At 36.6% G+C, this 14664-nt stretch overlaps 1 protein-coding gene across 1 annotated transcript in view; it reads right to left on the reverse strand.

Annotated features, from left to right (window-relative positions):
* COL19A1 (collagen type XIX alpha 1 chain) overlaps positions 1–14664 on the reverse strand; it is a 352057-nt gene that overhangs the window by 273751 nt on the left and 63642 nt on the right. The window contains exon 9 of the mRNA XM_067702906.1: positions 13542–13595. Coding sequence (XP_067559007.1) covers positions 13542–13595 — 54 coding nt within the window. The remainder of the gene's footprint in view (positions 1–13541; positions 13596–14664) is intronic.

Here is a 14664-nt window from a genome sequence, read left to right on the forward strand (position 1 = left end):
ATATAATATCAAAAGCATATTTGGAGAAGAGCATAAATAGAGAAGTTTCTAGATTAGACACTGAGGTAAGGTTTATCTGGACAGTGTGGCCATGATGGGCCTGCCTGGAGGTCAGACAGGATCTCCAGAGAGTCAAGTTTGGGAAGTTTGGAAACATATTTTAAATATAATTTGGAATTAGGAAACCAGACAAAATAAAACTGCATTGTTTTCATAATGCTTATTTCAGAAAGTAAAGCTAGACACAATCCTTTCATTTGGTGAAAAACATATGATGATGATTTTCAAGAGATGGACACAATTTTCTGAGGCCGGGAGAATTATCTCTAAGGATAGGCAGACTTTAAAAGGGTCCATAGATTTCAAGACAAGGGACACAGCCCTCCCTGGAGCAGGAAGGAAGGAAGTCCCCTGTGCAGTTCCCTCTCTTGCCTGCAGATAAATGAATTTAAGATCTAATTCAGAACTGTCTGCAAAGGAAATGTGAGCACTTGAGGGACGCTTCAGACGAGGTAATACGGTAAAGGTGCCAGAGCCATGGATTCACGTGGGTAGAAATTCAAATCCTGACTTCACTAGTAGTTAGCGATGAAACTTTGGGGAAGTTTCTCCATCTGTGAAACAGTGATGATAAATCGTACTTCATAGAAATGCAAATCAAAACTACAATGAGATATCATCTCACACCAGTCAGAATGGCCATCATCAAAAAATCTAGAAACAATAAATGCTGGAGAGGGTGTGGAGAAAAGGGAACACTCTTGCACTGCTGGTGGGAATGTGAATTGGTACAGCCACTATGGAGAACAGTATGGAGCTTCCTTAAAGAACTACAAATAAAACTACCATAGGACCCAGCAATCCCACTACTGGGCATATACCCTGAGGAAACCATAATTCAAAAAGAGTCATGTACCAAAATGTTCATTGCAGCTCTATTTACAAAAGCCAGAAGATGGAAGCAACCTAAGTGTCCATCATCGGATGAATGGATAAAGAAGATGTGGCACATATATACAATGGAATTACTCAGCCATAAAAAGAAACGAAATTGAGCTATTTGTAATGAGGTGGATAGACCTAGAGTCTGTCATACAGAGTGAAGTAAGTCAGAAAGAGAAAGACAAATACCGTATGCTAACACATATATATGGAATTTAAGTAAAAAAAAATGTCATGAAGAACCTAGGGGTAAGACAGGAATAAAGACACAGACCTACTAGAGAATGGACTTGAGGATATGGGGAGGGGGAAGGGTAAGCTGTGACAAAGCGAGAGAGAGGCATGGACATATACACACTACCAAACGTAAGGTAGATAGCTAGTGGGAAGCAGCCGCATAGCACAGGGAGATCAGCTCGGTGCTTTGTGACCGCCTGGAGGGGTGGGATAGGGAGGGTGGGAGGGAGGGGGATGCAAGAGGGAAGAGATATGGGAACATATGTATATGTATAACTGATTCACTTTGCTATAAAGCGGAAACTAACACACCATTGTAAAGCAATTATACTCCAATAAAGATGTAAAAAAAAAAAGAATAGCAGGCCATCTGACAATGGGTTAATATATGTAAAGAGATCTTGTAAATCAATAAGAAAAACAACAACAATCCAATGTAAAGAAAGGGCAAGGGCATTTCAGAGAAAAAAATTCATATATAAATGACTTATAATCTCTCATACTTTTAAACATGGAAAGTAAAATAATAATGTGGTATAATGTTTCACCTATTAAATAGAAAATGGAAAAACTCAATAATGTGTGTTGTTGAAGAAGTCATGTGGAAATAGGTGTGTGTCCCACTGCTATGGAGTAATTGTCATGTGGCGAAATTTTTCCAATAAATACTTTAAAAATTAAAAAACAAAATCGTACCTCATAGAGATACCGTGGGGAATGAATGAAATAATGTAAAGAAGTTTCTTGATAGTACTTAGCACATAATAATTATAAAGTAAATGGTCACTATTATTATTATTGTAAAAGTTTGTACTCATATTTTTTGGTTAGGTTGAAAATTCATTAGATTCCTAATATCCAGTTTGTTTTAAGAAGTCAAAGTTTTCTAACATATGTGACTTTTATTTTAACGTTTCCATCCAATATATTTTGAATAAATAATATAAATTCCCTCAAATGAGTTCTAGTTTAGTCTCTTAGTAAGCCAGAGTTTAGAATAAGAGAATCATTAAACTGTTTTCTTTTAAAATTATATCTACTGTTTTCCAAATATTTATTTATCAGGCACTGAGCTGGCAATCTCATGAATTATTTCATCTAATCTTTAAGACAAAACTAGAAGTAGGTACAATATAATTCCCATTTCATAAAAAGAAAACTTAGAAACTGTAAGAGACATGTCCCAAATTACACAGAGTAAGGATTTGAGCTGGGATTCAAACCCAAGATGTTTATAACTCTGGGTATTTAATAATTGAATGACAGAACAATGAGGGCTATCACTTACTGCACACCTACCCCACGAAAAGTGAAATAAATTTATCAAAAGTTTTCCCACTAAAATAAACACTTCAGGACAAATTCTAGGTAATTCAGCAGATCGAAAATTGGTTTTAGCATAAATTAGGCTCTATTTTATTTAATTTTTTACTGTCACATTATTAGGATTAAGATTATTGGAAGATAAGTATTCCTATTTTAAAAAACTATCCCTACTTCTCAAAAAACATATCTGATACATGACATACACAAGTGAAATAGGGAGTGAGGCCATTTTTTATTTGCAATATTCAAGCAGCAAATGCAAGCATGCTTTGAGTGTGAAGTCTGGAGGTAGGGCAGTGGGCAGGATTTGCTGCAGGGGCCCAATCTCATTTTCCCACTGCGCATCATGAGGATGTGAGTTGTGAGCACCTGTGTGTGTGTGTGTGTGTGTGCGTGTGTATGTGTGTATGACATATGTGCGTATGCCCTTGTGTGATCTCATGCATTAAGCCACTCAGTGCTCTTGGAAACTTAACCATCCAATTTACTTGTTTTGACTGACAGTGGCTTCTGTCCAACCAAGCTGACTGGAAGTCACCAGTGACTTATATCTAAGAACCCTTGCTGCATAGAGTAGATTTTCTTATTTGAACCCAGAACAGAAAACTTACCAAATATCTTAGGCAAAATCCTAGCTGTGCTGAGTAAACGTAAAGGGGACAGTTATTTTTCTGTGGTGTGTTGGCAGTAAGGCTATGTATCTATCAGGTTAGAAGGCCTATGCAAGTCTGTACAAGGTAATGCGTATTATAATTACAAAAGAGCATAATTAACTGCTATAGTTCCTCATCTTCAAAGTCTTCATGATTCCATATTACATAAAGCCTCCTGGGCCTCAGAAGAAAAATGCCACCTCAAGAAACTAATACTTTGTTCAGGGCCTTGACTTAAAAAAATTTACTGCTATCACCTCGACAAACTTCGAAGTGTAGGTTTATTTTAGGATAATGGGATTTATATGCAAATCACTTAATTTATTACTGTATCACATTGTATGTAAGTATAAAGTGCAGTTAATATACAAATTCTACTCTACTCTGCTCAGAATAGGCTTCCCTCCATTCATATAAATTGGTTTTCTAGGGGGAAGGGTGAGCTGTGACAGGGCGAGAGAGAGTCATGGGCATATACACACTAACAAACGCAGTAAGGTAGATAGCTAGTGGGAAGCAGCCGCATGGCACAGGAATATTGGCTCGGTGCTTTGTGACCGCCTGGAGGGGTGGGATGGGGAGGGTGGGAGGGAGGGAGACACAACAGGGAAGACATATGGGAACATATGTTTATGTATGACTGATTCACTTTGTTATAAAGCAGAAACTAACACACCATTGTAAAGCAATTATACCCCAATAAAGATGTTAAAAAAAAAAAAAAAAGGATTGGAAGAGAAAAAAAAAAAAATTGGTTTTCTAGTTTAAATATTAAACCTTAAAAAAAACCTTCCCTTTGAGAATATTTTACCTGAGATATAGGTTCTATGGCACTTTGCATATGTTCTTCTCCAAGTGAGCAAATTCATCTTTTTTTATTTTGTCTTTTAACAGAACTCTTAAGCACTTCTAAATCTAAGAAAAGAACCCCAAAGAATCACAACTGTTGAGAAGCAGAATCCAGGCCAAGCTCGGGGATGCTGTGTGCATCCTCTGGGAGACACGGCTCTGAGGATACATAACACTTTAAGAATAATTTTTCCTTGGAAACTTAGGAAAATCAATCAAGTTATTTTCATCATAAAAGAATGGAAGTACTGTACCCCAAACATAAGTGCCCATCTTTACAACTATATTTAAAGTTTATGAAATTTAAAAAATAAAAAAATTGATATATCCTCATTGGAGTCAAATATTTAAAACTTATAAAGCATGCCAATAGATACATAGTAGCTTTCTTGTTATTTTCATTTTGTGTATATTCATTAGAGATATTTTAAATAAATGGTAACCTGTGGATTATAGAAGTGAGAAAAATGCTCTTGAGGTGACATTTCTTCACTGATGAGTGTTATATACCTTTAACAGCTAAATGAAGTGACAAGTTAGAAGTAGACCTGGCACCACCAGTGACTGGGCCCTTGAAGAGAAGTTATGGTCAAAGACTTGGTGATTCTACAGATGTTGGGAAGGTCCCTGAAGATGCCTGAAACCAGGACCCAAGAGCTAAGTGCAGCCTGATACCATGGTTAGCACCACAGGAAGCTGAACAAATTCTCTGATTGTCTGTGAGGCTCTCTGAGAGCGACTCAAGTAAATTAAACTTGTGGAGACTGCTTGGGGAAACATGAGAGAGAGTTTGCCAGGACAGTGTGCATTGGTTTTAGAGTACCATGGATACGGCCTTTCCTTCACCACGTTAGCTTTTTTCTTTTTAACATCTTTATTGGAGTATAATTGCTTTACAATGGTGTGTTAGTTTCTGCTGTATAACAAAGTGAATCAGCTATACGTATACATATATCCCCATATCCCCTCCCTCTTGCGTCTCCCTCCCACCCTCCCTATCCCACCCCTCTAGGTGGTCACAAAGCACCGAGCTGATCTCCCTATGCTATGCAGCTGCTTCCCACTAGCTATCTATTTTACATTTGGTAGTGTATTTATATGTCCATGACACTCTCACTTTGTCCCAGTTTACCCTTCCCCCTCCCCATGTCCTCAAGTCCATTCTCTACATCTGTGTCTTTATTTCTGTACTGCCCCTAGTTTCATCAGAACCTTTTTTTTTACATTCCATATATATGTGTTAGCATATAGTATTTGTTTTTCTCTTTCTGACTTACTTCACTCTGTATGACAGACTCTAGGTCCATCCACCTCACTATAAATAACTCAGTTATTTATGGCTGAGTAGTAGTCCATTGAATATATGTGCCACATCTTCTTTATCCACTGATCTGTCGATGAACACTTCAGCTTTTAAGTTCCCTGGAGACAGTGTCTTCACACAGATCTTCTGAGACTCACTCTTGTCACCAGTTTGACCAAATGGGCCCAAAGGGCTGAGGCTTTCCATTCCCAGAATTACTACATCCAAGTGATTCACTGCTAGCTAGTATATTCCCTTATATCTACTGCAGTTTTACTTTAAGTGGAGTGTTGGGTGAATCATCTCATGAAATTCTTTCTACAGATCTGGGCTTCTAGGAAAAGCAACAGCATCTTTAATTCTGAGTTGTGTTTGTCTGGAACACCACATCTTGCTCCAGCTCCTTCACTCAGCCCAAAATGCCCTTGCTTTTCTAAGAAACTCTATTTTTTTCTGGAGAATTCCTTGGCTTGCATGTTTAACTTCCCAGCCTGCTGCTTTCTTACTCTCACGGTCCTTGATGAAGATTGATTTGATCAACATCTGCAGCAGTTGAGCCTCTTGATTACTCTCTAGCTCCTGTATTGAGTCCCACCTGCTGAGAACTCCTTTTCAGAGCTAAGAGCCTCCTCCACAGCCAGTCAGTAGCACCTTAGGCCTGGTTTCCACAAATAGGATCCAAGAGATGTCACCTCATTTGCACCAAATTCAATTAACAGTATTTATTTTTAGACTCATTTTATGTATTTATTTATTTTTGGGCTGCGTTGGGTCTTCGTTGCTGCACACGGGCTTTCTCTAGTTGCAGCGAGCGGGGGCTACTCTTCATTGTGGTGCTTCACCTTCTCATTACGGTGGCTTCTCTTATTGCAGCACAGGGGCTCTAGGTGCCCGGGCTTCAGTAGTTGTGGCACGCAGGCTCAGTAGTTGTGGAACACGGGCTTAGTTGCTCCGCGGCACGTGGGAGCAACTTCCCGGACCAGGGCTTGAAGCCATGTCTCCTGCATTGGCAGGTGCATTCTTAACCACTTCCCCACCAGGGAAGCCCCAATTAACAGTATTTTATACCAATCTTAGTAAATTCTGTTTTAAAATATAACAGGAGAATTTTATCCACTTTCCCTTTATTCATTGTGTAAACCCAATTAAATCTTATTTTACACCCCACAATAAAGAAGTCTAGACCAGAGGGCAGACAGCAGAAGGAAGAAGAACTACAGTCCTGCAGCCTGTGGAACAAAAACGACATTCACAGAAAGACAGACAAGATGAAAAGGCAGAGGGCTATGTACCAGATGAAGGAACAAGATAAAACCCGCAAAAAACAACTAAATGAAGTGGAGATAGGCAACCTTCCAGAAAAAGAATTCAGAATAATGATAGTGAAAATGATCCAGGACCTTGAAAAAAGAATGGAGGCAAAGAGCGAGAAGATGCAAGAAATGTTTAACAAAGATGTAGAAGAATTAAAGAACAAACAAACAGAGATGAACAATACAATAATTGAAAGGAAAACTACACTAGAAGGAATCAATAGGAGAATAACTAAGGCAGAAGAATAGATAAGTGATCTGGAAGACAGAATGGTGGAATTCACTGCTGCAGAACAGAAGAGAGAAAAAAGAAGGAAAAGAACTGAAGACAGTCTAAGACACCTCTGGGACAACATTAAACGCAACAACATTCACATTATAGGGGTTCCAGAAGGAGAAGAGAGAGAGAAAGGACCCAAGAAATTATTTGAAGAGATTATAGTAGAAAACTTCCCTAACATGGGAAAGGAAACAGCCACCCAGTCCAGGAAGCACAGCGAGTCCCATACAGGATAAACCCAAGGAGAAACATGCTGAGACACATAGTAATCAAACTGGCAAAAATTAAAGACAAACAAAAGTTATTGAAAGCAGCAAGGGAAAAATGACAAATAACATACAAGGGAACTCCCATAAGGGTAACAGCTGATTTCTCAGCAGAAACTCTACAAGCCAGAAGGGAGTGGCATGATATACTTAAAGTGATGAAAGGGAAGAAACTACAACCAAGATTACTCTACCCAGCAAGGATCTCATTCAGATTCGATGGAGAAATCAAAAGCTTTACAGACATGCAAAAGCTAAGAGAATTCAGCACCACCAAACCAGCTCTACAACAAATGCTAAAGGAACTTCGCTAAGTGGGAAACACAAGGGAAGAAAAGGACCTACAAAACCAAACCCAAAACAATTAAGAAAATGGTCATAGGAACATACATATCAATAATTACCTAAATGTGAATGTATTAAATGCTCCAACCAAAAGACACAGGCTCGCTGAATGGATACAACAATAAGACCCATATATATGCTGTCTACAAGAGACCCACTTCAGACCTAAGGACACATACAGACTGAGAGTGAGGGGATGGAAAAAGATATTCCATGCAAATGGAAATCAAAAGAAAGCTGGAGTAGCAATACTCATATCAGATAAAATAGACTTTAAAATAAATAATGTTACAAGAGACAAGGAAGGACACTATATAATGATCAAGGGATCAATCCAAGAAGAAGATATAACAATTATAAATATATATGCACACAACATCAGAGCACCTCAATACATAAGGCAACTGCTAATAGCTATAAAAGAGGAAATTAACAATAACACAATAATAGTGGGGGACTTTTAACACCTCACTTGCACCAATGGACAGATTATCCAAAATGAAAATAAATAAGTAAACCAAAGTTTTAAATGACACAAAAGGCCAGATAAATTTAATTGATATTTATAGGACATTCCATCCAAAAACAGTAGATTACACTTTCTTCTCCGGTGCGTACAGAACATTCTCCAGGATAGATCACATCTTCGGTCATAAATCAAGCCACAGTAAATTTAAAAAAATTGAAATCATATCAAGCATCTTTTCTGACCACAACACTATGAGGTCAGAAATCAATTACAGGGAAAAAAACGTAAAAAACACAAACACATGGAGGCTAAACAGTATGTTACTAAATAACCAAGAGATCACTGAAGAAATCAAAGAGAAAATCAGAAAATACCTAGAGACAAATGACAATGAAAACACGATGATCCAAAACCTACGGGATGCAGCAAAAGCAGTTCTAAGAGGGAAGTTTATAGCTATATAAGCCTACCTCAAGAAAAAAGAAAAATCTCAAATAAACAATCTAACCTTACAACTAAAGGAACCAGAGAAAGAAGAACAAACAAAACCCAAAGTTAGCAGAAGGAAAGAAATTATATAGATCCGAGCAGAAATAAATGAAATAGAAACAAACAAAACAATAGCAAAGATCAATAAAACTAAAAGCTGGCTCTTTGAGAAGAGAAACAAAATTGATAAACCATTAGCCAGACTCATCAAGAAAAAGAGCGAGAGGACTCAAATCAATAGAATTAGAAATGAAAAAGAAGTTACAAAGACCCCACAGAAATACAAAGCATCCTAAGAGACTACTACAAGCAACTCTATGCCAAAAAAATAGGCAACCTGGAAGAAATGGACAAGTTCTTAGAAAGGTATAACCTTCCAAGACTGAACCAGGAAGAAATAGAAAATATGAACAGACCAATCACAAGTAATGAAATTGAAACTGTGATTAAAAATCTTCCAACACACAAAAGTCCAGGACCCGATGGCTTCACAGGTGAATTCTTTCAAACATTTAGAGAAGAGTAACACCCATCCTTCTCAAACTCTTCCAAAAAATTGTAGAGGAAGGAACACTCCCAAACTCATTCTGGAAGGCCACCATCACCCTGATACCAAAACCAAACCAAGACACTACAAAAAAAGAAAATTACAGACCAATACCGCTCATGAATATAGATGCAAAAATCCTCAACAAAATACAAGCAAACAGAATCCAGAGCACATTAAAAGGATCATACACCATGATCAAGTGGGATTTATCCCAGGGATGCAAGGATTCTTCAGTATACACAAATCAATCAATGTGATACACCATATTAACAAATTGAAGAATAAAAACCATATGATCATCTCAATAGATGTAGAAAAAGCTTTCGACAAAATTCAACACCCATTTATGATAAAAACTCTCCAGAAAGTGGGCATAGAGGGAACCTACCTCAACATAATAAAGGCCATATATGACAAACCCACAGCAAACATAATTTTTAATGGTGAAAAACTGAAAGCATTTCCTCTAAGATCAGGTACAAGACAAGGATGTCCACTCTCACCACTATTATTCAACATAGTTTTGTGAGTCCTAGCCACGGCAATCAGAGAAGAAAAAGAAATAAAAAGACTACAAATTGGAAAAGAAGAAAACTGTCACTGTTTGCAGATGACACGATACTATACATAGAGAATCCTAAAGGTGCCACCAGAAAACTACTAGAGCTCATCAATGAATTTGGTAAAGGAGCAGGATACAAAATTAATGCACAGAAATCTCTTGCATTCCTATACACTAATGATGAAATATCTGAAAGTGAAATTAAGTAAACAGTCCCATTTACCAGTGCAACAAAAAGAATAACATACCTACGAATAAACCTACCCGGGGAGACAAAAGACCTGTATGCAGAAAACTATAAGACACTGATGAAAGAAATTAAAGAAGATACCAACAGATGGAGAGATATACCATGTTCTTGTATTGGAAGAATCAATATTGTGAAAATGATTCTACTACCCAAAGCAATCTACAGATTCAATGCAATCCCTATCAAAATACCAATAGCATTTTTTACGGAACTAGAACAAAAAATCTTAAAATTTGTATGGAGACAAAAAGACCCTGAATAGCCAAAGCAGTCTTGAGGGAAAAAAACGGAGCTGGAGGAATCAGACTCCCTGACTTCAAACTACTTTACAAGTAATCAAGACAATATGTTACTGGCACAAAAACAGAAATATAGATCAATGGAACAAGATAGAAAGCCCAGAGATAAACCCACACACCTATGGTCAACTAATCTATGACAAAGGAGGCAAGAATATATAATGGAGAAAGACAGTCTCTTCAATAAGTGGTGCTGTCAAAACTGGACAGCTACATGTAAAAGAATGAAATTAGAACACTCCCTAACACCATACACAAAAATAAACTCAAAATGGATTAGAGACCTAAATATAAGACCGGACACTATAAAACTCTTAGAGGAAAACATAGGAAGAACACTCTTTGACATAAATCACAGCAAGATCTTTTTTGATCCACCTCCTAGAGAAATGGAAATAAAAACAAAAATAAACAAATGGGACCTAATGAAACTTCAAAGCTTTTGCAAAGCAAAGGAAACCATAAAGAAGACGGAAAGACAACCCTCAGAAGAGAAGACAACCCTCAGAGAAAATATTTGCAAACAAACCAACAGACAAAGGATTAATCTCCAAAATATATAAACAGCTTATGCAGTTCAATATTAAAAAAACAAACAACCCAATCCAAAAATGGGCAGAAGACCTAAATAGACATTTCTCCAAAGAAGACATACAGATGGCCAAGAGGCACATGAAAAGCTGCTCAACACCACTAATTATTAGAGAAATGCAAATCAAAACTACAATGAGGTATCACCTCACAGCAGTTAGAATGGGCATCATAAGAAAATCTACAAACAACAAATGATGGAGGGGGTGTGGATAAAGGGAACCCTCTTATACTGTTGGTGGGAATGTAAATTGATACAGCCACTATGGAGAACAGTATGGAGGTTCCTTAAAATACTAAAAATAGAATTACCATATGATCCAGCAATCCCACTACTGGGCATATACCCAGAGAAAACCATAATTCAAAAAGAGTCATGTACCACAGTGTTCATTGCAGCACTATTTACAATAGCCAGGTCATGGAAGCAACCTAAATGCCCATCGACAGATGAATGGATAAAGAAGACGTGGTACATGTATAATAAAATTATTTTTAAAATGGAATATTACTCAGCCATAAAAGGAACGAAATTGGGTCATTTGTAGAGACGTGGATGGATCTAGAGACTGTCATACAGAGTGAAGTAAGTCAGAAAGAGAGAAACAAATATCGTATATTAACGCATATATGTGGAACCTAGAAAAATGGTACAGATGAACCGGTTTTCAGGGCAGAAATTGAGACACAGATGTAGAGAACAAATGTATGGACACCAAAGGGGGAAAGCGGCAGTGGGTGGTGGTGGTGCTGTGATGAATTGGGCGATTGGGATTGACGTGTATACACTGATGTGTATAAAATGGATGACTAATAAGAACCTCCTGTATAAAAAAGAAAAAGATTTGTTCATATGGTGGTATAAGTAATCCCTCTCTTGTATGTACGTTCTAATTATCTTTTCTCAATTTGTCTTTTCTATTTTGCCTGGCATTTTACTGTTTCTATAATCATATGTATGATTTGATTTTTAAAAAAAGTAGCATAACTCAGCTCTAAGATATACGAAAAAAAAAAGAAGTCTAATAATCTATTTTATAGTCCAAGTTCTCCAATGATTCTGTACTTGGCAAAGAAAAAAGGAAAGAGTTCCCATATTCAAGTAATTTTTAAAATCCCAATGATCTGAAATCTAAACAATCTGAACAATATATTTTAGGAAGAGATTGGTGAAATGGGTATATAAAGCAAATTTGGACTGGGCAAGCTCTTCAAGAGTTAGGTGATTAAGTAGTATTCTCTTGGGGAAATGGCATTTTGAAGGATTCAGACCTTTAAACAAGTGTCTGAAGGAACTTTTACTTATTGAAGTGTCTTCGTTTAATGTCATCAGAAAGATTAAGCAAGAGGACAGCAGCCCAAATAATCATTAGCTTGCAGCAAGGTACCATTGTTTACAAAGTTTGTTGGGTTTTACTGAGTCTACCATTTACAGGAGCAAAGAATTTGCATATCAGGCTGAATAATTTCTAAAAGAAACAGAGCAACATCAGTGAAGCAGTCAGATATCAGAGACACGTTTAAGAAGGGCTCAGAAAATAAGCTCTGAACCTCCTACCACTTCAGCTTCAGTTCCCCTCGTGACAATGATAGCTTCATAACCACAGGGGTCATGACCCTCTAGATAGTGAGGCAAAATGGACTCACTTGATAATTAGTGCAGCTAGAACAGCTACGAAAATTTATGTTAAATTTATTTTAGTGAAGAAGAGAATTTTCTTAGCATCAATATGTAAAACTCTAATAATTCAACAATCTAAGTGAAAAATAAGACAAGATAATTGCAGTCTAATTTACAAATATAACAATTTTTTTAAGTTTCCTGAATAAGTATGCTAACCTCTTGTGAGTGGACTCATTATTTAGAATCATCTTTACAGTATTAGAGAAGACAATGTGAAAATCATTTTATTGATGGATTGAAATATATTTCTTGTATTTTTATTTATCATATTTCATGCAATACTTTATTTTTAAATGTTTATTTATGTCTGCAGTGAAATACATATTAAAAGATCCTATATCATGTGGTCGCTTATTTGTGGAATCTTAAAAAATGATACAAATGAACTTATCTACAAAAACAGAAACAGAGTCACAGACATAGAAACCAGACTTACGGTTACCAAAGGGGAAAATAGGGGAGTGATAAATTAGGAGCTTGGGATTAACAGATACACAATACTATAAATAAAATAGGTAAACAACAAGGGCCTACTGTGTAACACAGGGAACTATATTCAATATCTTGTAATAAACTACAAGGGAAAAGAATCTGAGAAAGAATAGATTTATATATATATATATATATATGTATAGCTGAATCACTTTGCTGTACACCTGAAACTAACACAACCTTGTAAATCACCTAGACTTCAATTTAAAAAGAGAGAAAAGATAAAACATATCAATAAGTAACCCTCCCCCGCAAGAAAGATACTATACCAACCATAAAATAGTGAAATTAAGAAACTTTGGGTCTCTTAGAATAATGACTAATGTTCTGAAGCAACTGTTTTCTGCAAAGGACCAGACAGTAAATGTCTTAGAATCTCTGCCACAATTACTAGACACTGCTGTGTGGCACAAAAGCAGCCTTAGCCATTATGAAGACCCATGAGCATGGCTGTGCTCCAGTAAAACCTGATTTACTAAATCATACAGCAGGAATTTTTGGCAGCCCTCCTGCAGGGTCACAGTTTGCTGACTGCCCCCCGCCCCCCGAAATACCAGACTTGTTCCATGTATTTTCCCTTCCTCTCTGATACAACCTGGTAAAATAGCTACAAAGCTTAATCAAGGGTCTGATCCACATACCTTTTCCCCAGGAATTCCAGGAGCACCCAATTCACCTTTAAGACCAACTGCACCCTGAAATATAGAAATGCTCATTAGGAGTTTTTTCAAAGGTGTATTAATTGCTAAGGTTGTCATAGATGAGTTGATTTTGCTCGCACCAAAGTGTGTGCCGTTAAGTTTTTTTTCCTGTTATTCACAAGTCATTAAACTATACTTTTGACAATTAATAAATTATCAGAAATTTAATAATAAATATCAGAGTGCTAATCAAAACTCAAACTAGACATTCTCCACACAGACATATGCAGTACAGCTTTCTCATTTCTTTTATATTTATCAAAGGTTAAGGAATGGTTCTATTGCTGTTACTTCAACTAGTACCTGGTACTTTCAATTCAAATAAGTCATGAAATTTCAGACTCCAAGGTACCCATATTTTTATATTTAGTGTGCCTGACCTTCCATTACATCCTCCAGGAAAACACTCCGAAGCTGGGTCAATCCTTTTGTCAATTTCCTTGCTCATCCACGTTAACTGGAAAAATCTGCTCAGTGAAGCTGATGGGCTACCTTTATCTGCCTTTATGGCTCTTTCACAAATTCAGTCTAATAAATTTATCCTTGAGACAGTGGACAATAATGTAAACTTTCTGAATGAATTTCTCTATTACTAATGCTTGGTAGAGATTAATAAACACATTAGAATTCTATGAGTATATAATACCATTATTACCCTGATATTACCTGTTAATTTCAGATTTAAGGCATACAAATAAATGTCAACTTCAAGTTCCTATAGATTAGATGAGATTGTATCAGATGGAGTAAAATTACAAAAACAAACCTGTCAATTAATCCAATATGCTCAATATTAGATTAGAAAGGATAAAGAAATATTCTTTAATTCTCATATTGACATAGACAAAAATTCAAAACCATAAATATTAAATCTTGCTTCTTTGAGGTTATTACTAAGGGAAAAATATTCCTTCTTTTAAAAAATTATGAACATATTTTGATTCAATTATTTTTTATTGGTGTGGTGTGTCTTCGGAACGGGCACATGAGTAATGTCACACTGGAAAAAAAATAAAGGGAAATTCACTAGTAATCTCTGGGTTAACACACTAGACCACTCAAA

Source organism: Pseudorca crassidens, chromosome 13, assembly GCF_039906515.1.
Source record: "Pseudorca crassidens isolate mPseCra1 chromosome 13, mPseCra1.hap1, whole genome shotgun sequence".
Lineage (NCBI taxonomy): Eukaryota > Metazoa > Chordata > Mammalia > Artiodactyla > Delphinidae > Pseudorca > Pseudorca crassidens.